General features: G+C 42.0%; 1 protein-coding gene across 7 annotated transcripts in view; it reads left to right on the top strand.

Annotated features, from left to right (window-relative positions):
* The window catches only part of TIAL1 (TIA1 cytotoxic granule associated RNA binding protein like 1), a 539,174-nt gene that overhangs the window by 293,653 nt on the left and 219,912 nt on the right, over positions 1-25,609 (top strand). For all 7 annotated transcript variants that reach the window (XR_004539125.1, XR_004539126.1, XM_033940857.1 and 4 more), the window contains exon 7: positions 25,029-25,137. Coding sequence is in view for 5 of the 7 variants with exons in the window: in XM_033940857.1 (XP_033796748.1) it covers positions 25,029-25,137 (109 nt within the window). In the remaining 2 variants the exon portion in view is untranslated. The remainder of the gene's footprint in view (positions 1-25,028; positions 25,138-25,609) is intronic.

The following is a 25,609-nucleotide window of genomic DNA, read 5'->3' as shown; positions in this document are numbered from 1 at the left end:
TGCTTCAAGGCTTAAGCAAAAACACTTGCTTACAAAAAATGCTAATATAACTCATTACAGAAAAAGGAATCATAACTTTTAAACACTCTTGAATTCCTACATTTCAAAGTAAATACCTCTCCACCAACTGACTTTATACTTTTATATACCCCCCCCAATAAGACGGGAAACCTTTGACTCCTTACAAGCATTACTATTTGATTTTAATTCTCTATCATCCAATATGGTATTACTTGGTGATTTTAATATTCATCTGGGTAACATAGGTAATCATTTTGCAGTGGAATTTTTAGAATTAGCTTCAAATTTAAATCTCACCACTTTTAAAATTATACTGTTAACTTTTAAAATTCAACAATCACATGCTCCGATATTTCTGGATCGTCTCTTGATACTGTATTCTCCATTTAGGGCACTTTGATCAACACAACAACATTTACTGACTTCCTTCTTTAAAAGTAATAGGGGCCAGGAGATCTACCATTTATTTTCTCAGTTATAGCACCCCAGCTTTGGAACAATTTACCATTATACTTACACAATGAACTTTCTTTAGAAAAATTCAAGCGTTCCCTAAAAAGTTTTCTGTATAAGGATGCATTTGAAACATAGACAACATAACTTACCAATCACTAAACCTTTTAGACCGTAATCAGACCTAGGAGTAGGTCGCAAATTTATCCTTTTTTTTTTTCTATGATTATTTCTGTCTTTATATGTCCTTTTTTTTTTTTCTTCTTCTTATGTGTTCCCACCATATGTGTTTTTCCCTAAATGTTTCTTCTCTCTCTTTAAAGATTGTAGTTCATCCCCCTTGCCTTCTGTACCAATTATGTATTAGAACAGGGGTGCCCACACTTTTTGGGCTTGCGAGCTACTTTTAAAATGACCAAGGCAAAATGATCTACCAACAATAAAATTTTTAAAAAAACACAAAGCACACTGAAAGGCAGAGAAAATGTTAATTATCATTTATATTCCGTTTTTTTTTCAAAGAGGTCAAGGCAGATGACTTTATGCAATGTCACCTCAGTAACAACCATACAAAAATAGACAAATATACCCCCTCCCTTTTTACTAAACCACGATAGCAGTTTTTAGTGCTGGTAGCTGCGCTAAATGCCTCGCACTGCTCTCAACGCTCATAGGCTCCCTGCGCTAAAAACCGCTATTGCGGTTTAGTAAAAGAGGGCCATAGTGCAAAATATAGACAGCAGATATAAATTCTCAAAACGGACACATTTTGATCACTAAATTGAAAATAAAATCATTTTTTCTTCCTTTGGTGATTTCATGAGTCTCTTGTTGCACTTTCTTCTTCTGACTGTGCATCCAATATTTATTCTGTTCTTTCAGCCTATATGCTTCCTCTCCTCCAGACCACATTCCCTCCCCAAACTTTTTCTTCCTCTCTCCCTGCCCTTTCTTTCTCTCTCTCTCTTCATGCCTCCTTTCCTTCCTACTCAATCCCATGGCCTGGCATCTCTCTCAAGTTTACAAGTTTCAAGTTTAATATTTTTCTTGATTGATCGCTTAATCAAATTCTAAGCGATGAACATATTAAAATATAGTCAAATAGAGACAAAACATTACAAACTTTAAATAATAACATTGGGTAGATAACTAATACATTATACTCATTACATAAGGTAAGATAGGGGTTTGAAATACAATTAATAAAGAAAAGCAAAACAAAGGAAAAATACAATAGGGAAATAAATAACTACAGAGCATAATACAATAAAATAAAATCGCTGGTTTAAGAACTGTTTAATTAAATATTAAAAGCATCTTTAAAAAGAAATGTTTTTAGATTACTTTTAAATTTTCCCAGGTCCTGCTCATTCCGTAAATAAATTGGGAGAGCGTTCCAAGTTTGAGGAGCAGTTACCGAAAAAATAAACTGTCGTCTAGTATTAATAACCTTAAGTGATGGAATAGTCAACAAATTTTGCTCATTAGATCTCAAGGTTCTGCTTGGATGATATGGTATTAATTCCTCCCCTGCTATGCTCTGGTATCTCCTCTCCTTCCTTTCTCTCTGGTCTGGCATCTGTCTCCTTAATTTCCCTTCCCTCCCCCCATGCCCTGGCATCTTTCTGCTCTCCTTCTCTTCTATCTCTACCTCCCCCCTCCATTATCTAGCATTTTCTCTCCTTCCTTGCCCCTGGTCTAGCATCTGTCTCATTCCCTTCTCTCTCCTTCCATGGTCTGGTTTCTCTTTTCCTTCCCTTCTCTCGGAAGCCCGTGGCATTTACTGTGCTTCTGCTGCCGCCTCCGTGTTTGGTAGCCAGGCTGGAGGTAAAGGGTGGCATCACCCCACACGTTACAATGTCCAGTTTGGACCTCTCAGACTTGCCGGCTAGTGGCCAAGCAATAGAGATGCATTATAATATTTTTTGTTTTATTTTTAATCCCTACTTGCCCTGCCTTCTGGAGAAGCCCCAGTGAAGGGACGGGATGCAGCCACTTGCCTTCTCTGGCTCTGGGGATGCTGGAGCCAGGAGAGGGTGACAGAAAAATACATGGGGAGAATGACACTCACCCATTTATGTTCGGTGGTGCTCTCCTCGGGGGCAGACATGAGCGGAAACTTTGCACAGGGAGGGAAGTTGATGCTCAGAGCATGGCTGCCACGTCCTGCCCCTGCTCCTTCGGCAGTCCAGATATTTGCCGCTGTGGCCATGTCTGTGGCTGCAGCCAGCTATCAAAAGTGTTGCGCCCCAAGACTGGAGTTTATAGGGTGCGTCATTCCTGTTTTAGAGCACGCGTTGTTAGAGGAACTGAACCCAGGCGGGGGGCGGGCTCTAAAACTGCGTGCGCTGGCTTCCCTTCTCTTCTGAAACAGGAATGACATAATTTCCTGTTTCGGAGAAGGGAAGCCAGCGCACGCAGTCGTAGAGCCCCGCAGCCTGAGTTCAGTTCGCTTGTGGGCAAGAGGGCAGTGAGTGAGTGGAAGGGAGGGAAGCTATCTTCACCAGGCAGTCGGGGAGCGGAAGGCTGATCGGCCCGGTAGATCGCCAAGGCAAAGTGAGTCTATCACGGAGCCCGGGATGGGCTCCACGATCGACTCACATTGCCTTGGCGATCTACCAGTCGATCGCGATTGACCTATTGGGCACCCCTGTATTAGAACGTATATAATTTGTATTCAGTTGTATAAAAACGTTTTGCTTTGTCCTCCTTTTTTAAAAAAATGTTATACGCATTGAAGTATATGATATTGCGTAGATAACAAACCTTAATAGAACTTGAAACTTAACAACATTCTTCATTGTAAATGGCTCATTGTGCATTTGTCATGACATCAACGGGTATCCTCGATCACCTGCACTGGAAGCTTGATCATTGGAACAAGCTTCCAGTGCAGGTGATCGAGGCAGACAGCGTGCCAGACTTTAAGAATAAATGGGATACCCATGTGGGATCCCTACGAGGGTCAAGATAAGGAAATTGGGTCATTAGGGCATAGACAGGGGGTGGATAAGCAGAGTGGGCAGACTTGATGGGCTGTAGCCCTTTTCTGCTGTCATCTTCTATGTTTCTATGTTTCAATAGTTTGTCACAAGTGCATTGTCCAGATTAATGGCGTCTTCATTGATTCTTCACAGAGAAGCTTGAAGGCAGTGTTACTGCACAATGGAAATTCCAAACCAAGTATACCAATTGCCCATTCTGCTCATCTAAAGGAGTCTTATGAGAATATGAAGAAATTACTAGAAGCAATCAGTTATAAAACACACCAGTGGAACATCTGTGGTGATCTGAAGGTCATTGGCATGCTAATGGGAATGCAAGGAGGATTCATTAAATACTGCTGCTTCCTGTGCTTGTGGGATAGCAGATCTACAGCTGAACATTATGTCAAGTGTGTCTGGCAGCTGAAGGATACCTATAACCCAGGGACAAGCAGTGCGAAATTTGTGCCATTGGTGGATCCTCATAAAATATTTCTTCTACCTCTTCATATCAAGCTGGGGTTGATAAACAACCTTGTAAAGGCCATGGGTAAAGCAAACTCACCAGGTTTTCAAAATCTTGTTAAGAAATTTCCAAAAATCAGCGCTGCAAAACTGAAGGAAGGGATATTTATAGGCCCACAGATCAAGTCTGTTATGAAGGATGAAGATTTTAAGCAATCACTCTCAGCAGCCGAGCTTGAAGCTTGGGTGGCATTCAAGTGCTTAGTGGAAAACTTTCTGGGCAACCATAAGTCTCCTTCATACAAGGAAGGAGTTCAGAATCTCTTTGACTCGTATCAGAAACTTGGCTGTTGCATGTCATTAAAAATGCACTTTTTGCACTCACATCTTGACTTTTCTAGAAATCTTTGGTATGGTGAGTGACGAGCAAGGAGAACGTTTTCACCAGGACATTCAATTAATGGAGCATCTCTACCAAGGTTTCTGGAATGAGAGTATGATGGCTGACTACAGCTGGATGTTGTGCCGTGACAATCCAGACACAACTCACAAAAAGAAATCATACTCTAAGCATTTTTGAAGAAATATTGGTTGCTAAGTGACACAGTCAAGTATAATTATGCTTTGTGCTTATTTGACTTTGGACCGAAGATACTGCAACATTTCTTTAAATTGATGCTGCAATTCTTAAAACCCTATATGCTAAAACGCTATAAACTAACATTAGTCATAACTTTGAAAGTTTACGTGACTGAAAAAAAACTAATAACAGATCTGAAACCAGCATTAAAAACTGATTTTAAAAAATGTTCTGTGTTGTCAGATGATTCTGAAAATTTTTTTATTGCCTTGTGTAATAAATCATTTTCTTTTCTGTTCCTTAATCGTCCTTTCGGGCCCCATTTTTTTTCACTTTGCTTGTTACGTGCTCGGTGTCAATCATTCAGTCCTTTGATGTCACCATCGAGATTTTTCCATCCATATCTAAGCTTTCGAGAGGTTTTCAAATCAGTGCCCTATTTCCATCACTGACCTCGTGTTTACAGGGTTTGCGGCCTGAGCATCACGTAGACATTTGTACTTGGTGTTCTACACCAGTTGTTCCCAACCCTGTCCTGGAGGACCACCAGCCAGTTGGGTTTTTGGGATAACCCTAATGAATATGCATGAGAGAGATTTGCATATAATGAAGGTGATTTGCATGCAAATTTGTTCCGTGCATATTCGTTAGGGCTGTTCTGAAAACCTGACTGGCTGTTGGTCCTCCAGGACAGGGTTGGGAACCACTGTTCTACACTGCAGAAATGCTCATTAAAGGCTCGTCATATAAAGCAAGAAAAGCTGTTTGGGTCGGTCATGGACTGCGGTGATAAATCTGAGCCATCAGTATAGGCTTTACCAGCATCATCAACACTATCGACATTTGATGGCATTCCTCCTTCAGGCAAGCCTGCTAAGAAGCCATCTTCTTCCCAGCATACATCGCAGGCCTCTACAGCAATGAGTCCCTCGATGCAGGCCAAGCATTGATGCCATCGATCTCTTGTGCATATTGTGTCTCCTATAAGCTGTGTGCCTCCTCATGAAGGTCACCCACCCCTCGACACCCTGTAGCACCGATGTTACCAGCTATTGAACCAAGGGTACCGGTACAAGTCTTCCAAGAACAACTGAAAGAGTTTTTCCAGAGAGAGCTTGGCGACCTCTTTAAGTTGCATATGGCACCAGTACTTACTTCAACTTCCTCGGTACATTCCTAGTCTGAGGAGTACCAGTTCTGCATCGAAGCACTGACACTCAGCACCAAAGATTTGCATCAAATCATCGGTGATTGTCTACATCCTACGGTCCTGATGCTTGCTCCTCTAGATCTAAGCAAGCATCGCTCAGTACCGGCTCTCCTTCTCCTCAACATAAGTCAAGATCTAGTCATTCCAGACATTGTCCCTGCATCGTCATCGGATTGGTACCAGCATCAATGCAGAAGCTTTTCTCAATGCTCTCAAAGCCTTTGAACCAGAAAATCCAGCTGCCTTCGCCGTCCTATAGAGAATCTCCTGGTGCACCAGATGTTGATTCTGCTCTTTCTCAACATGACGTTGTCTAATATCTGGAACTAAATTTCAGTGCAAAATAATGCAGAGTAATGCATTTGGGGATAAGAAATCAGAAGGAGCCCTATATGCTGGGAGGTGAGAGGCTGATATGCAAGGATGGGGAGAGAGACCTTGGGGGTGATAGTGTCTGAAGATCTAAAGGTGAAGAAACAGTGTGACAAGGCAGTGGCTGTTGCCAGAAGAATGCTAGGCTGTATAGAGAAAGGCATGACCAGTAGAAGAAAGAAGGTGTTGATGCCCCTGTACAGGTCGATGGTGAGGCCCCACTTGGAGTATTGTGTTCAATTTTAGAGACCTTATCTGGCGAAGGACATAAAAAGACTTGAAGCAGTTCAGAGGAAGGTGCCGAAAATGGTAAGAGATTTGCGTCAGAAGATGTATGAGGAGAGACTGGAAGCCCTGCATGTGTATACCCTAGAGGAAAGGAGGGACAGGGGAGATATGATTCAGATGTTCAGATACTTGAAAGGTATTAACATAGAATAAAATCTATTCCAGAGAAAGGAAAATGGTAAAACCAGAGGGCATAATTTAAGGTTAAGGGGTGGTAGATTTAAAAGTAATGTTAAGAAATTCTTCTTTAAGGAGTGGTTGGTTGATACATTGAATGTGCTCCCGAGGGAGGTGATGGAGAAGAAAACGGTGACAGAGTTCAAGTGTGGGATGAACACAGAGGATCTCTAATCAGAAAATAATGGGTATACATTGAAGGAACTGGGCAGGCTTGCACAGCCTGTGTCCCGTATATGGACATTCAGTTGAGGATGGCTTCGATAGCTGGGATGGTTAGGATGGGCTGGAGTGAGCTTTGATGGAGACCTAAGCACACTACCGGGCAGGGCTCTGGGTTTCTGGCTCAGAAATATCTAAGAAAAAGGACCATTTAAACTAAATAATTTATAGAGCATATATGGTTGGGCAGACTGAACGGACCATTCGGGTCTTTATCTGCCATCATTTACTATGTTACTATGTAAAAACCTGTTCCAAATTATGCATAAGTTAACAGATCCTTCTTTAGTAGGAAGCTCCATAAATAAATCTCAACATTTAGCCTAGACTCTAGTGGAACTTTTCCTAAATAAAATCACCATGGTGTATCAAGATCTTGAAAAAAGTGTAATTTTAGATGAAGGGAATGAGAAGCAATTAATTTCTGTTTCTCTGGAGTCTAGAGTAGATCAGTTATTGGGATACTTTTAAGCGTACCAATACAGAAGACTTAATACCGTTATTAAAAAAGCTTTCTTCTAAAAATTATGCGCTAGACATATGCCCTTCATCTCATTTTGCTTCTCTTCCAAATAATACTTTATCATGGTTTACTGTATTTATTAATAGACTGCTAACTGAAGGTTCTCTTTCTCAAAATATGGGTAATGTTGTTATTAAGCCAATTCCAAAACAATAAAACAGCAATCTTTCTCAACCATCTAATTTTAGACCAGTAGCCAATATTCCTCTGTTGACTAAATTACTTGAGTCTCCTGTAAATATGCAGCTATCAGAATACATAGAACAATTCTCTTGTTTATATCCAACTTAATTTGGGTTTTGTCCTAAACATAGCACTGAATTATTATTGTTAACATCAAGAGTAAAATATTTGTTGAATTTGGGTTGACAATCTATATTACTACAATTTGATATTAGTGCAGCATTTGATTCAGTAGATCATTTACTGTTAATAAGTAGGTTAGCCCCTCCCTTACTGGCCGGCACGCTGAATGCTCTTCACTGCTCCGATGCTCATAGGAACTCTGGCCATCAGAACAGCGTAGAGCATTCATTGCTCTGGCTGGTGCTAAAAACTTCTTGTGCGGTTTTGTAAAAAGGGGGGAAGAAAGTAATTTGGGTTTGTGTGGATCAGTTATTAAATGGTTTATGGAATTTCTTACAAATCGGAGCTATTGTGTGATTAAGGATGGAGTTTTCTCTAAAAGTTGGATCTCTTTTTGTGGAGTTCCACAGGGTCTTCTATTTCTCCTGTACTTTTTAATATTTTATGAGCTCTGTGCAGACATTGGTTCTGTCAGATGAAGATCTTGTACTATTATGCTGATGGGGAAAGCTAGAAGGATGACTAAGTGCATAGGGAGAGAAATGGCCAGTAGGAAAAAGGAGTTATCCTAGGACAAGCAGGCAGCATATTCTGGGCTCCATGGGGAGGACAAGATATAAATTGAAATAAATAAATGTGGGGTGATGTCATCCACGCAGCACAGAACAGACAGTGCTAAAGTGTACTGCCACTTTAAGCTTTAATGAAGCTTTGAGACTTCCTGCACCACGCATATGTGAGTGCCTTCCCGCCTAACGTCAGCTTGCAGTTCCTCAGTTCTTCATTTTTCATGGAGCGAAGAAGTTGCGTCTGGACTCTGTCCATACGAGTTGCCTTCCAGTCAACATTTTTTTTCCTCATCTTTTTTACCTTCGGCTTGTTTGTTTATTTTACTTTGTTTTTTTAACTTTTTTAACTTTTTGCTTAACTAACTTATTGTACTTCTTCGAAGGAATCAACAAACGGATGGACAAAGGAGACCCCATAGACATCGTATACCTAGATTTCCAAAAAGCCTTTGACAAGGTGCCTCACGAGCGTCTACTCCGGAAACTGAAGAACCATGGGGTGGATGGAGATGTATATAGATGGATCAGAAACTGGTTGGCGGGTAGGAAACAGAGGGTAGGGGTGAAGGGCCACTACTCGGACTGGAAGAGGGTCACAAGTGGTGTTCCGCAGGGCTCGGTGCTCGGGCCACTACTATTTAATATATTCATAAATGATCTAGAAATAGGGACGACGTGTGAGATAATAAAATTTGCAGACGACACCAAACTATTCAGTGGAGCTCGGACTAAAGAGGACTGCGAAGAATTGCAAAGGGACCTGAACAAACTAGGGGAATGGGCGACAAGATGGCAGATGAAGTTCAACGTTGAGAAATGTAAAGTACTGCATGTGGGAAGCAGAAACTGAGGTACAACTATACGATGGGAGGGATGTTATTGAATGAAAGTACCCAGGAAAGGGACTTAGGGGTAATGGTGGACATGATAAGCCGACGGCACAGTGCGCAGCGGCCGCTAAGAAAGCAAATAGAATGCTAGGTATAATCAAGAAGGGTATCACAACCAGGACGAAAGAAGTTATCCTGCCGTTGTATCGGGCGATGGTGCGTCTGCATCTGGAATACTGTGTCCAATATTCTTCGCCGTACTTTAAGAAGGATATGGCGATACTCGAGAGGGTTCAGAGGAGAGCGACACATACGCTGAGAGATTGGAGAAACTGGGTCTCTTTTCCCTGGAGAAGAGGAGACTTAGAGGGGATATGATAGAGACTTACAAGATCATAAAGGGCATAGAGAGAGTGGAGAGGGACAGATTCTTCAAACTTTCAAAAATAAAAGAACAAGAGGCCATTCGGAAAAGTTGAAAGGGGAAAGATTCAAAACGAATGCTAGGAAGTTCTTCTTTACCCGTGTGGTGGACACCTGGAATGCGCTTCCAGAGGACGTAATAGGGCAGAGTACGGTACTGGGATTTAAGAAAGGATTGGACAGTTTCCTGCTGGAAAAGAGGATAGAAGGGTATAAATAAAGGATTTCTGCACAGGTCCTGGACCTGTTGGGCCGCCGCGTGAGTGGACTGCTGGGCATGATGGACCTCAGGTCTGACCCAGCAGAGGCATTGCTTATGTTCTTATGTTACTGGTATTTCCTTTGATTTTTGTTCATTTTTTCTTCAAATTTTCGACTTCCAAAAATTGTCTCAGTTGGGTCTTGTGTCCATTCAGCCTTCAGGCTCTGAACATCAAGTAATATCTCAGCACTTGCAACAATTGCATTTTTTAATTTTGTTGCCAAGGTTTTCCCTCATGTCGAGGCCTTCAAGCAGGTTCAGGAAGTGCTGTCGTTGTCAATGGCCCATCTTGCTCACTGATCTGCACAACTGATGCATTCAGTGACTTGGGCCGGAGCATTGAGTGAACTCTTGTACCTGCTATCATATGTTGAAAAAATGCTCTCTTAAGGCTCAACACCTCCAGCAGAAGCTTTTTGGCATGGCCATGGCCTCGGAGGATAAATCCATGCTAGTGGTACTGGCATTGACACCTCCCTCAACGTCAGACTCAGTTTATGCATTGGGTAAACCTGGTAAGAAGCCATCCTCATCTCAACCAGTGTTGCAGGCATCTTTTGCATCGAGTCCCTTGATGCATGCCAAGTGGCAGTGCCACTATCATTCTCCATCTGTGCAGGATGTATCACATCTGAGGCGTGCCTCATCATCAAGGTCACCCACCCCTCAACACCCTGCAACATCAGTGGTACTGGCTGTTGAGCAAATGGTACTGTTGGAGTCCTTCCAGAACCAACTTAAAGAGTTTTTCCATCTGGAATCAGTCATTCTGTTATTCATTCAGCACTGGTGCTTGCACCACCTCCCTTGGTACCGGCCCAGTCTAAGCATGGCGCATCGAGGCTCCAGGATACTGAACCTTGCTCTCCTGGTAAATCCACATCTCAGAGAGCATCAAGGTCCCATTGTACTGATCCTCGCTCTTCTCCTGGTAAATCCACATCTAAAAAACATCTGATGGAACCGGATCTCATTCTCATCAACACAAATCAAGATCCACACACTCTCTGCATCAGACTTCTTCATCATCTTCATCTAATCTGTACTGAAATACTCATAGGAGTTCTTAATGACATTCTTACCATCATTATACTCCCCAGACTAAGAACTGCACATCTCCATCTTTTCCTTCATACAGGAGATCACCTGGAGTTGGGCATGTGGATTTGGATCTCTCTGTTCACAATGACACTGATCATGAGCCCGAATTATCAGCTCCAGAATCATATGGAATCTCATCAGATCCATCTCCTCCTTTGCCCAGGCGCAGATCACCTCCTAAAGATTTGTCTTTTATGAAATTCATACTGCATATGGGCAAAACTTTGTCTTGTAAATTGGAGTCGGACTCTGAGCTGAGAGCAGAGCTCCTTGAATGTTGGATTTTGATGACGTTCCTAAGGAACTCCTCAAGTTACCACCCCACAATTTGCTCAAGGAGGCTATGTTTAAGAAATGGGAGACTCCTCTTATTCTTCCCATAGCTCCTAGAAAAATTGATTCCTTGTATAGGATTCAGTTATGTCCAGTCTTTGATAAGCCACAGCTGCAGCACCATTCTTTGCTGGTTGAATCTACTTTTTAAAATGTCTTCCAGCACACGAGTGTATACCAGTGCATCACCAGGCTGAGAGGGTTGCACATTAGACAAGTTCAGGCACCGCCTTTTCCAAAATTCTGTGTTGGCTATCAGAGTTCTCAGTTATAATTTCTTTGTCACTATTTCAAACAGCTAATGAAGAGACTTGCTGAGTTTAAGCAGATAATTCCAATTGATCACCTTCCAGAGTTCCAGGAAACTACTCATAGGCTCATTCAAACCAGGAAGTTCATGACCAGAGCATCATCTATGTCCATAGTCCGGCTCAAACAAATGGTACTAGAGCCCACCAGGGCCCAGGCCATCCTGGACCTGGTACTTACGAACGGGGAAAGCGTCTCGGAGGTCTCGGTGGGAGAAACGCTAGCCACCAGTGATCATAACATGGTATGGTTTAACCTTAAGAAAGGCTTCCCTAGATCACAAACAAAAACAAGGGTACTCAATTTCCGGGGCACTGACTTCGCACGCATGGGAGATTTCGTCCATCAGAAGCTGCAGGTTCAAGAAGTAACTGATAATGTGGAAGCTATGTGGTCAACCTTGAAATCGACTCTTCACGAGGCAACTATCCGCTACATAAAATCGGTAACTAAACAACAAAGAAAAAAGAAACCCCAATGGTTCACTGATGAGGTATTGTACCTCGTCAAGGAGAAGAAAAGAGCATTTCTCTCATACAAACGCACCGGGGAAAAGGAAGCAAACATTGAATACAGGACAAAGTCTACAGCGGTCAAAACAGCAGTCAGGGAGGCCAAGCTTCAAATGGAAGAAACTCTAGTGAAGAACATTAAGAAAGGGGACAAATCCTTCTTCAGGTACATTAGCGACAGGAAAAAGAACACAAACGGGATAACACGCCTTAGAACGCCAGACGGGGATTATGTGGAAACAGATTCCGATAAAGCCAAACTACTGAATGATTACTTCTGTTCAGTCTTTACCTGTGAGGCACCAGGGCACGGGCCACGGCTGGAAACAAAGCAAAGCATGGAAGACCCATTTCAGAATTTTGAGTTCACAACTGCTGATGTTTACAGAGAACTGTCAAGACTCAAGGTGAACAAAGCCATGGGACCGGACAATTTGCACCCAAGAGTGCTCAGAGAGCTATGCGATGTTCTGGCAAAACCGTTTGCCATGCTCTTCAATCTCTCCCTAAGTACGGGGAGAGTCCCCCTGGACTGGAAAACAGCTAACGTCGTTCCTCTGCACAAAAAGGGTTGCAGAGCAGAGCCTGCGAATTACAGACCGGTGAGTCTCACATCAATAGTGTGTAAACTCATGGAAACTCTACTTAAAGGTAAATTAGACACGGTATTGGATGAGGGGAATCTAAGGGATCCCTGCCAACATGGATTCACTAGGGGCAGGTCATGCCAATCCAATCTTATCAGCTTCTTTGATTGGGTGACAGGAAAGCTAGACTCGGGAGAGTCTCTGGACATAGTGTACTTGGATTTCAGTAAAGCTTTTGACAGTGTCCCACACCGTAGACTATTAAACAAGATGAAATCGATGGGGTTAGGTGAGAAACTAACTGCATGGGTCAATGATTGGCTGAGTGGAAGACTTCAGAGGGTGATGGTCAACGGCACCCTCTCTGAGACTTCGGAGGTGACCAGCAGAGTGCCGCAGGGCTCAGTCCTGGGACCATCCCTTTTCAACATATTCATAAGGGACTTGACCCGAGGGCTTCAGGGTAAAGTAGCACTGTTTGCCGACGATGCCAAACTGTGTAATACAGTAAGCGAAAGCAATCTCAAGGATAGCATGACGCATGATCTGATCACGTTGGAAAACTGGTCCTCGATATGGCAGCTGGGCTTCAATGCTAAGAAGTGTAAGGTCATGCATCTCGGCAGCAGAAATCCATGCAGAACATACACCTTGAATGGAGAAACACTAGCTAGGACTTCAGAAGAACGGGACTTGGGAGTAATCATCAGTGCAGACGTGAAGGCTGCCAAACAGGTAGAGAAGGCCTCATCCAAGGCAAGGCAAATGATGGGATGTATCAATAGAAGCTTCGTTAGCCGCAAACCTGAAGTCATAATGCCACTTTACAGAACCATGGTGAGACCTCATCTGGAATACTGTGTGCAATTCTGGAGGCCACATTACCGTAAAGATGTGCTTCGAGCTGAGTCAGTCCAGCGGATGGCCACTAGGATGGTCTCCGGACTCAAGGGTCTCTCATACGAAGAAAGACTGGGCAAATTGCAGCTCTATACTCTCGAAGAGCGCAGGGAAAGGGGTGACATGATAGAGACATTTAAGTACGTCACAGGTCGTGTCGAGGTGGAAAATGACATATTCTTTCCCAAGGGACCCTCGGTCACAAGGGGGCACCCGCTCAAACTCAGAGGAGGGAAATTTAGTGGTGACACCAGGAAGTATTTCTTCACAGAAAGGGTGGTGGATCAGTGGAACAAACTTCCGGAGCAGGTGATCAGAGCCACCAGCGTGCTCGACTTTAAGAATAAATGGGACATCCACGTGGGATCCCTGCGAGGGTCGAGTTAAGGAGCTGGGTCATTAGCACTCAGACTTAATGGGGTGGGTCAGTAGAGTGGGCAGACTTGGTGGGCTGTAGCCCTTTTCTGCCGTCATCTTTCTATGTTTCTATGTTTTCTATGTTTCTATAGCCATGAGATGATTAACCTGGCTTCGCGTATTTGACCTTGACATCAGTGTCTAAGATCGCCTGGCAAATATTCCTTGTCTGGGAGAGGAGCTGTTTGGAGATAAAGTCGAAGATGCAACACAAAGATTTACTCAACATTGTGAGGATAAGCCCCCAAAATTTAAGGTTTAGTTTGGGGTGATGTTGCAGCAGACAAGCCCCCAATGATACAAGATGGCGGCCTTACAATCCACCAGGTCCCAGGTTCAATACCCTCATAGAAGGTTCAGTAGGAAATGAAATTGACAATGTCAGCCAAAAGTAATTGCATAAAGAATATGATATATTGTGCAGAAAGACTTAATATTACATAACGACAGTGTTTAGAAAGATATATCAAGCATATGCTGGGTTGCAAATGTACAGAAGGAAATAGAAATAAGCTTTACAAATACAGAGTGGATTTAGAGACTGCTTTTGTGTGGGAGAGAGAAAGGATAGTTTGCCTGCATAGGTGCTGTGAGGGCAGAGAGAGAGAAGGGTGGGGGTAAACCAGGGTCCAGAGAGAGATTAAGTATTTTAACCTCTTAAATTTATAAGTTTGAGACTTGTCCTAAAAATAGAATCTATTGTTGTTTAGTACCCTTATCTTTTGTAAACTGTTTGAAACAATGGTAAATAAGGTGTGTGGGACGTGAGAGTCTGGAAAAGAAAAGAGGGAGAAGCCTGGAGTTAATTTCCAGTATCACTCTGACAATTGCTTCTGATTAACTATAACTATATGTGCCAGAACATGCAGCTGGGGCTACTGTCCATGGCCTAGATTCACTAACAATAGCGACTCAATCACTGTTGGCTGATTTTCCGGCAGCGATTGATTCACTATTAAGTTTGCATGCAAATGATTTGTACCTCCGTGCAAATCATTTGCATGAAAGCTCCCCAACTCAATCGCTCAGTGAACGATTGAGTCAGGGCAGCCCTGAAAGTAGTGACAGAAGAAGGAACCTCCTGTTACTGCTGTCAGGACTTCTGCTGGGATTTTTTTCCCCATTTTTTTTTTTAATGGCACAGATATTTTGCATGTATTACACAAGCAAAATATCTTGCCAGTAAAAAAAAAGCCTCCCACCCACCAACAGCACCCCCTACCCCCAACCCCTCAAAATTGCAGGATGGATGCTGCCACCACCGTCTGCCAACCCACTCCACCACCGGTACCTTTACATATGGCAGGAGGGATGCCCACCTCCACCATTGAGACACCCACCAGTCCGGCCCACAGCCCTCCGGTACCTTTAGTCGGGAGCAGGGTTCCCCTCCTCCTGCGGCCAGCTCCTGTGTAATGTTGGCCTTAGGCCCCACCCCAGTGCAACATATGATGCATGGGGAGGGGCCTAAGGCCCTGATTGGCTCAGGTGCCTTGGGCCCCTCAACCCTAAGGAAGTCCCTGATTGCCTCAGGTGCCTCAGGCTCCTCTCTTGGGTGCATAATGATGCACCGGGGCGGGGCCTAAGGCCGACATTACTCAGGAGCTGGCCAGAGGAGCAGGAAGGGAACCCTGCTCCCGACTAAAGGTACCAGGGGTGAGGGGGGCAGGCTGGGGGGGGGGCATGGGCATCCCTCCTGCCATATGTAAAGGTACCGGTGGTGGGGTGAGCTGGGCAGACGGCGGCGGAGGTGGCGGCTGTTAGTTTGATGGCGGCAGCAGCATCCCTCCTGCAATTTTTTTTTGGGGGGAGGGGGCACTGTTGGGTGGAAGGCTTTTTCCCCCCATCTTTTTTTTGTTGGCAAGAGATTTTTCTTGTGTAATACATGCAAAATATCAGTGCCATTAAAAATAAAAACAAAACAAAACCAGGCAGACCTGTTGGTAATACAATTACCAAAAACAAACCAAAGCGGATCATTTTTTACTATATCCAACCCACAATTACATAACTCAGAATTTATAAAGGGGGTTTTGTTGGATAGTTACAATATCAACAATAAAAAGATCAGAACAATTCAATCTTCAAGAAATTCCTGAAACAACCCTAACTTCAAACTTACCGTCCTTCCTCCCTCCCTTTTCCCGCCACACAGAAACTACATAACCTACTCTTTACCTCTCTAGAAAGGACAAATGTTCTTCCATTGTAACCCACAATTTTTTATCTCTCTTGTAATCCACCTTGAACCGCAAGGTAATGGCGGAATAGAAATCTCTAATGTAATGTAATGTCTCTTCCCACTATCTTGGCTCTCGAGCACTCACTCCACCAGATCCACTCAGAAATTCAAACTATCCTTCCCTTCTCTAATTGGCATCTCCCATACAGGAAAACATGGTACATCCCTCCTCTTCAGGATCACCGAGCTGTGGAACAGCTTTACGGCCCATCTTCGGAGTTCGACCTCCCTCCAACATTTCAGAAAACATCTGAAAACCTGGCTTTTCTCCAAAATGTAACTACACCCTCCCTCTCCATTATTCTAAGTACCCTCTCCCGTCCTTGTTCACCTTGCCTCTCTCTCCTTCCATTGTAGTTCCTCCTCTTTGTTTTTAATCCCTGTAAACCGTGTCGAGCTCCACTTCCGTGGAGATGACGCGGTATATAAACTTAAGGTTTAGTTTAGTTTTAGTTTAGTTTAGTCAGGAAGCCCTTCATATTTGGAAATGGACATTTTGCTTCCTTGCACATATACTGCCTTGAGGAAGATATTTCATCTTCCTCAAGGCAGTATATGTGCAAGGGATGCAAAATGCTCTGCTCAATCGGCTCAGTAGATTTCTTCAGCCGCACGAGTGGACTCTCAGTTCCAAGGTCTTGTACCACATCTTAATTTGGGGGACTCCTCAGATAGATCTATTTGCATCTCCACACAGTCACAAATTACCTCAATTCTGCTCTAGATAGTTCTCGCCTCATCGCCTGGAAATAGATGCATTTCTTCTGGATTGGTCACTCAAGTTACTATATGTGTTTCCGCCAATCCCTCTTGTTCTAAGGACATTATTCAGACTCAAGCAAGAACCAGCCACCATGATTCTCATAGGTCCTTGGTGGCCCAGACAACCTTGGTTCTCCCTCTTACTTCAGCTGAGTGTCAAGAATCCAATTCCATTACAGATCTTTCCATCTCTGCTCACTCAGAGTCAAGGTTCTCTTTTACATCCCAATTTACTGCAGTCTCTACAGTTAACAGCTTGGTACTAGAGAATAACACAGGGACAAATTTGTCCCCATCCTCACAGGAACTCAATTTCTCTGTCCCATCCTTGTGAGTTTTGTAGCTGTCCCTGTCTCATTCCCGTAAGCTCTGCTTTAACTGCACAAGCCTCAAACACTTATGATTTTAAAGTGTTTGAGCCTTGTGCAGATAGTAACATAGTAGATGATGGCAGATAAAGACCCAAATGGTCCATCCAGTCTGCCCAACCTGATTCAATTTAATTTTTTTTTCCTTTTTCTTAGCTATTTCTGGGCAAGAATCCAGATCTCTACCCGGTACTGTGCTTGGTTTCCAACTACTGAAGTCTCCGTCAAAGCTCACTCCAGCCCATCTACACCCTCCCATCCATTGAAGCCCTCCCCAGCCCATCCTCAACTAAAAGGCCATATACAGACACATACCGTGCAAGTCTGCCTTAGTTCTTCAATATTTACTATTATTTTCTGATTCTAGATCTTCTGTGTTCATCCCACGCTTCTTTGAACTCTGTCATCGTTTTCCTTTCCACCACCTCTCTCAGGAGCGCATTCCAGGCACCCACCACCCTCTCCTTAAAGTAGAATTTTCAAGCTTGCAGGAATGGGGTAGGACAGGAAAAGAACTTGCAGGGACAGGGTGGTAAAATGAGTTCTCGAGTGGACAGGGAGAAATTTGTCCCCGTGTCATTCTCTATTTGGTACCTCTCAACTTGAGCTGAGAAGATTTTAATCTCTCTGGCCCAGTTGAAGCCCATTATGGCTGCTTCCAGAAAACCACCTACTCAGCAATGCTATCAATTCAAGTATACACGTTTTACCACATGATGTAATCTCCATCACTTGAATCCTATAACATTCTCTATTCCTTTGGTGTTGGACTATCTTCTGCTTCTTTCCAATTCTGGTCTTAAAATAACTTACCATACCATACCATGCTGATTCTTGTATCCCGCAAATGTCAACTAGGAATGATTGCTGCTGGTTGAAAAGATGATGGCAAAAGCTGGCGGTATGGCCAGTAGGAAAAATGAGGAATTGATGTCTCTGTATAAGACTCTGGTGAGACCTCATTTAGAATATTGTGTGCAATTCTGGAGGCCGCACCTTCAAAAAGATATAAAAAGGATGGAGTCAGTCCAGAGGAAGGCTACTAAAATGGTTGATGGTATACATTATAAGGTGTATAGGGACAGACTTAAAGATACTTTGGAGGAGAGGCAGGAGAGGAGAGATATGATAGAGATATTTAAATACCTTTGTGGCATAAATAACATGAGGTGAGTCCTTCAGTTGAAAGGAAACTCCAGGGTGAGAGGGCATAGAAAGAGGTTAAGTGGTGATAGAATCAGGAATAATCTAAGGAAATACTTTTTTACAGAAAGGGTGTTAGATGCGTGGAATAGTCTCCCAATAGAGGTGGTGGAAACAGTGTGTCTGAATTCAAGAAAGCGTGGGACAGGCACATGGGATCTCTTAGGGAGAGGAGAAGATAGTGGATGGGCAGACTGGATGGGCTATTTGACTTTTATCTGCTGTCATGATTCTATGTTTCTGTGTTCTTACCAAGTGTTGGACGCAGGGATACAGAATTCTTTAGTAAGTGTAAATTGTCTAGTAGATATAGAGTTGGATGATGGAAAATAAGTTGATCAATTGGAAATACTCTGGGTGGATAAATTTTGTTTCCAATTTACTTTTCCAGGATTAATTTGTCAGGGTTTCAATTTGGTATATCAAGAATGAGGTGTGAAGTCTAGGGTTGATTGATTTGGGTTTAACCTTAAAGTTCAAGTCTCGCAATTATTCTGGATGATTCATTTGGTTAGAAGCTCTCTGTCTGTTAAGGCCAGGATTTGCAAACAGTCATTCAAGCATTATTGTCTGACTTGGAATACTATAATTCAATTTATGTAGGCCACTCAAAAAAAATAGCTGGTTTAGAATAGTGCTGCCAGGCTGATAGATATCTATATGGGAGTGAGTTTCCCATTGGCCTTGCTCTGGATCCCTTTGTTTATAAGATAGAATTTAATATTTTGTGTTTTGGCCCATAGAAGGTTTCATGAGATTTGAATTAGCCTGTTTCCACAAGGAGGTGGAAGTAAATAGCCTTGTTATTCCTCCAGCTGTTAAATAATGTCTGGCTTCTTAGGTTGGGAAATTATTGGAACACTGAACAGAAATCCAAGAGGACCAGTATTTGATAGTGGATGAGAAAATAGTGTGCATTCTAGTGTGCAATTATTGTCATGTCTATATTGTAATTTAATAATAATTTTATTTTTGTATACCGTCATACCCAGGGAGTTCTAGGCGGTTCACATCAGTTAATAGAATTACAAACAGTGCAGTCATTGAAGTTAACATATTAAATGCATACGATATAAGGAAAGGAAAAGGAGGAACTTACAGGCCAAATGAGGGAGGGTACAACAATCTTAAAGGATCGAATAATGAGGAGAATAGTAATAAAAGTTAGTAGTAAAATACATTAAGAAATTAGTCTGTGGAAACATTAAGAATTCAGTCTGTGGAATAATTGAGTTTTGATCAGCTTTCTGAAGTCAAGATAAGAGGAGGCATCAAGCACAATTTGGGCTTGATGAATTTAGTTTGGCTGCCTGAAAAGAAAAGGTTTTTTCAAAGAACCTTTTAAAATGACATAATTTTAATGAGAGAAAGGCAAACATGTATTCTGCGGGAGCTCTTGTTATGACTCAAGTTGAAGTGGGGGTAAAGATAGCTTGGTGACATACCAAATACTGATTTGTAACAGATGCATGAGAATTTAAACAGAACTCTGGATGCAAATGGTAACCAGTGTAGTTTATAGTAGAAAAGGGTAACGTGTTCCCATTTGTTCAAGCCAAAGATGAGACGGCCGGCCGTATTTTGAACCAACCTATGTCATCTCTGCTCTGTCTGGCTTATTATGGATGTACTTTGTAACCCGTTCTGGGCTCCTTTGGGATGACGGGCTAAAAAATTGAATAAATAAATTCTGTATAGGATGTCAGTCTCAGCAGCCGCCTAAGAAGCAGCTGAGATCGCAGACTGGCGTCCTATACAGAATCTCATCTGCTCTAATGGACAGATGCCTAACCCTGCCTAGCTATCCTGATTCTCTAATCAGTGCCCATGTCATGTTGTCATGAGCTGATCATGGTAAGGTAATCCCCCTGCTGTGATCAGCTGAGCGGCTGCGGCAGAGAACGGTATAGAAAATTGAATGAATAAATAAATAAATAAAACCTCCCTTCTCCGCGAAGTCCCCTGTATAGGAAAACTAAGTCTAGGATGTTGCCTGCTGAGTGCAATCAGCCAACAACAAAACCATAATTCTTCATGACATCCTTCATGACAACAGATGAAACTCTAAGTCTGTTAAGGATGATAAGAAGTCAGCACTCATTCCAGAGGTGTCTGGATAGTCTGGAGATTAAAATTTCCTAGGATGGTCAGACGCCTGTGGGAGATGAAAAGTTTGGTGAGGAGGTCTTCCAGGCTGTTTGGCGGGGCGTGGGGCACCTTGTATAATAGGATGAAAGTGACTTCATTCTTGGGGCCCATAGTGAAGACAGGGCATTCTAGTGCAGGGAGGATAATGGTGTCAATTAGCTTGGAGGAGGTGTTTGATTTGATTGCGGTCACGCCGCCACCTTTCTTTGTGCTCACTGCTGTCAGATAACTATACCCATTATTATCTCCCCAACCCTGAAATGTCCTGTCTAAATTAGATTGTAAGCTCTTCTGAGCAGGGACTGCCTATTGTTTGTTAAAATGTACAGCGCTGTATAGCCTTTCAACGCTATAGAAATAATAAATAGAAGCAGTAGTAGTGGTGCGAGAGCAGGCCAAGGCCTGGTAGCCAGGTGGCATAGGTCCCCTAGCGTCACCCATCATTGTCCTGGAGCCAGGTTTCTGTAATCATAAGTGCTCTGCCCTTCCAGGATCTGCACTCAGCGTCCCCTCCCTCCCCTTTCAGGCTTTGCACCCAGCCCCCTTCCCTCCATCCCCTGTCAGGCTCTGCACCCGGCCCCTTCCCTCCCTCCCTCCCAGGCTCACCACCCTGTCCCCCATCCCTGCCCTGTCCATCGTACCTCCTCTGCCGCTGGAATCCCTGGTGGTCTGGAGGTGTAGGGGGCAGGAGTGAGTTTTCCATGCTTCTGCCCCACTGCTAACCCGGTTACTCGCTTGCTGCCGCGAGTTCCGGCTTCAGCTGCAGAGTGGTACTGAATAGAAGCACACTTTGGTGCTGCTGCTCGGCGCTAAGCGGCTTTCTGAATGTCTCCCGCGAATTCTCGCAAAAATGTGCAAGAGCCATTCAGGAAGCTGCTCAGTGCCAAGCAGCAGCGCCAAAGTGTGCTTCTATTCAGTACTGCTCAGCAGCTGAAGCCAGAACTCGCGGCAGCAAGTGAGCAACCGGGTTAGCAGTAGGCAGGAGCACGGAAAACTCACTCCTGCCCACTATACCTCTTGACCACCAGGGATTCCAGCGGCAGAGGAGATACGATGGACAGGGCAGAGAGGGGGTACAGGGTGCATAGCCTGGCAACCCAGTGGAGGCCTGCAATAAGTCTTTGAGGGGATTGGGTGAGCGCTGGCCCGAATATAACCCAGGACCCTCATTTTTGGTCAAATTTTGTGACCCCAAAATCCCGGTTTATATTTGAATATATATACGGTAGTTGATCTTTAAAATTTATTGTAAGTTTGAACTCATTTTAGCAGAAATTTATTGGGCCTTGGGAATATTTGTTAGTAATATTTGTATACATTTGGTTTAAGAAAATCATTAATTTGCATGTTTTGGCTCTCCTGAAATCCAGAGCTGTGAAGGGAATTGTAAGAATCACTGAGTTAGGGGGAGAAAATTATTGTTTTGTGAAGTGTCTCTTCCAACACATCTTACATTTAATAGATTATTGCAGATCTTTCAAGTTCCTTGTTACATGGCTGCTTAAAGTTGATCAGAAAGCATTACCTAATTTCCTAGCTACTTCCCTAACAAACCACATATATAAGCTGTATACTCTTGGTTACAGTCAACTCCACCTAAGTGCACATCGGTTAAGCGCATGCTTCAGTTATCCACATCCGACCACATTAAAGTCAATGGATGTAAACTCTGGATATTTGCAGTTCTGATAAGCACACAATCCATTTATGTGCACTGTTGTCATAGGTCCCACCTCTATTCTTTCATGTAACGTTCACTCTGCTTAAAAGCAATCACGTAGATGAGCTGCATGTTTCGGAACAGCCATCTAGGCCTGGCCATGTGTTTGAACTTTCGGAACTGCACCGTGGCATTGCGTGGACAAAAATAATTTTCTTTGGCTGAACATGTCCACTATGCTGATGTCAGACACTGCTTAGGCGTTGTTATTACAGTATACTTGTACATAAATTGGAAGGGCCTGTCCCCTGAGAGTGGTGTACTCCAGGTCCTCCTGCAGTTGCTCACATAGATGAACTACAGTATGGTCACCCAATTAAAGCTAAAAGACCTAAACACTGCTTTCAAACGTAGCGAAGCTGTTAGCTTCAAGATGCCTACCTGTTGAATATGAAAGCAACAAAAACCAAGGGATAATCGCAAACTTCAAATGTGATTACAGGTCACTCATCCTAAGATATATGATGGCAGTGATCAATGCAAGCACAGAATATTGCCCCTGAGCTGCTGATCTTGCGAGAAAAATGACAGTGCTTGACTCTCTTCACATGGTACTCCGATTAAGGGCACACTCCATTTAAACGCATGTGGTGAACCGGTCCAAAGGGCTTGCACTTAAGTGGAGTCAACTGTATTAGGAACTTTACAAACAATGACAGATGTTGAATTTATGGCAGTACAATCAAAAGAAAGTCCAACAGGACAAAATCCCACAGGTACTGAGCAGCAAAGAAGACAGTGGGAATGGACAATGAACGCTCCTGCAGGACCACAGGTGTGAAGTAAAACCTTGTTTATTTCAATCTGATACAATACAGTACAGCTTATCTTAGCCTTTGGGTATGGTTTTCAGAGTTCTTCTACATTCTTCTCTGCTCATAGTTCCTTTTTGAGACATGTGACACTGCTATATGTATTAGAAATCATTTCTTTTTGACCTTCAATATGGCTCCAGATTTAGTATATATTCATATTTCCTGGTCTTCTTCTCTCTTTCGTTTTTTGTGATTGATAACATTGTCAATATGTACTTTTTATATGGATTTAGTGTCACTTTCTTTTGTATATTTTGTTTTCTTGACAATGTTTTTATTTATATGATTCATCTTTCGTATTTTACCTAATTGATAGCTATTGAGATTTCTAATTATGTATTCATTTTCATAATAGTATGTATATTGGTGTTTTTTAAGTATTGAGATTATGGATTTCGCGTTTTATAATTTATCATTCACTTTTCATCAAAATTTATGTTTTTCAAGTATGAGTATTTATTTTTATAATAGTATGTGTATTAATGTTTATTATTAATTTAGATTTTATATCTGGCATTTATTATTTTTTTTTTTATCCATATGAAATATCATGTTTTCTATGTATGCGTGATTCCAAATACATATTGTTCATATAGTTGTATTTATTCATATTGTAGATTCTTGCTGCTACGAAGATTCTTGTTTTTATCTGTGAATCCAATGTTACAGGTGTGCTATGCCATTCTTTTCTCTCTTTTTGCTCTATTTTATTATAATTATATATTTAGAGTTATATGTTTGTCTTTTGAACATATTCTTGCTTTATATATTTTAAATCTCTTGTATTTATTTTTTATTTGTGTTAGTGACCCCTGATGCAAGCGCTTTTGTTCGCCGAAACATAGTACTGTGTCAGGTCCATATTACTGTACGTCTCAGATTGAAATAAACAAGGTTTTCCTACTAGTGGTCCTGCAGGAGTGTTCATTGTCCGTTCCCACTGTCTTCTTTGCTGAATTTATGACAATATCATAAATAACAAAATCCTGTATCAGTCTTTTTGTAGAAGACTGAGGTGGCTTTGCATTAATTGAGTTTGCTTTGATTTTATTGGAAAATTGTTGAATTTTTCCCACTAACACTGTGTGGATTGAGGGTAATTTAATTTTATAAAGCAATTTCTGTATGTAAATCTTTTTTTAATTAGGGAAAATGGCTATTATATATGTGCTATAATCCAAGAAAAGGGACCAAGTCTTAGAAATGAGTTATTCAGCTGGCTAAGTATTCAAAAAATGCTGATTCAAATGCAACAAACCACATCTTTCTATCATTTCATTTACCAGATATACCGTTTCAATTAACAATATTCTGTATTCTGTTTGATATGTGTGTAATATCTGTTACGCTATTGTGCATGTTTATTTTGTACACCGCTTTGAACTAAAACAGTATATAAACTTTCTAAATAAATAAAAATATAATGCAACAATGAATAGTATCCAACTGACATTGTTGCCTCGTTTCTCAAGTAAGCTTGCATTAAGACTTGGTAACTTTTCTTAGATTGCAACACATATGTGTAAAAAGTAGTTACATAGCAACCTAGTGCCTATATGCAATTCATTGGCTGTAGTACATTATAAAATGTTTATTTATTAGTAATAAATTGGAGTTGGTTGAGTAAATGATTGTGTTAAAATATGTCACAGATTTCTCAAGTTTTTGATCTTTATAAAATGCCCACATATACGCATAGAATATATGCAAATACAGTGTGTACCTGGCACAGAGCAGATGTAAATTTGTGCAATAGCATTTGTATGGTGCTGAGGATAGTTCTGGGAGTCTGTTCTGTAAAGAGACAACTTTATAAAATAGATATATTTTTGGAATGTGGGGAGGGGTTGGCTCCTTGTGTTAAAGAAAATGACTCCCATTTTGGTTATTTGGGTGCATATTCTCTGACTATCTTTTATTTTTCAGGATGCAGAAAATGCAATTGTGCACATGGGAGGCCAGTGGTTAGGAGGTCGTCAGATCAGAACCAATTGGGCGACACGCAAACCACCTGCTCCAAAAAGTACACAAGAAAGTAAGAGTGTTTGAAATTACAGTATTTCCTTTTAAATATTGATTTTCTTCTCTCATATTATGAGTCTGGAGCACATTTCTTTTTGGATGACAGTACCTGATAGTATTTATTATACAGAAACAATTTTTGGACATGAATTGGCTTAAATTTAGTTAATCATTTTTTAGTAGCTCAAGGCAAATTACATTCAGATACAAGGAGCATCAATTGACTTTTTAATACAGCTTTACATGCACCCCACTAGGGGCCCATGGTACTCCCTGTTTTTCTGACACTGGCGAGGTAGGCAAAAAGGAGGGACAAAGATACCCACATTGAAAATTAACAGGAACAGAATGGGATAAAAACCAAAGTATCCGGATGAACCAACAAAACTTTTATTGTAAAAAAAAAACCAAAACAATCTTGATTTTAACCATCAAGCTATCTACAAGAGTGGGTGATAATGAATGATGTGAATTGAATGGTGGCT

The sequence above is a fragment of the Geotrypetes seraphini genome, chromosome 4 (assembly GCF_902459505.1).
Source record: "Geotrypetes seraphini chromosome 4, aGeoSer1.1, whole genome shotgun sequence".
Taxonomy (NCBI): Eukaryota; Metazoa; Chordata; class Amphibia; order Gymnophiona; family Dermophiidae; genus Geotrypetes; species Geotrypetes seraphini.
The sequence above is the reverse complement of the archived record's forward strand: the minus strand, read 5'-3'. Positions and strand labels throughout refer to the sequence as shown.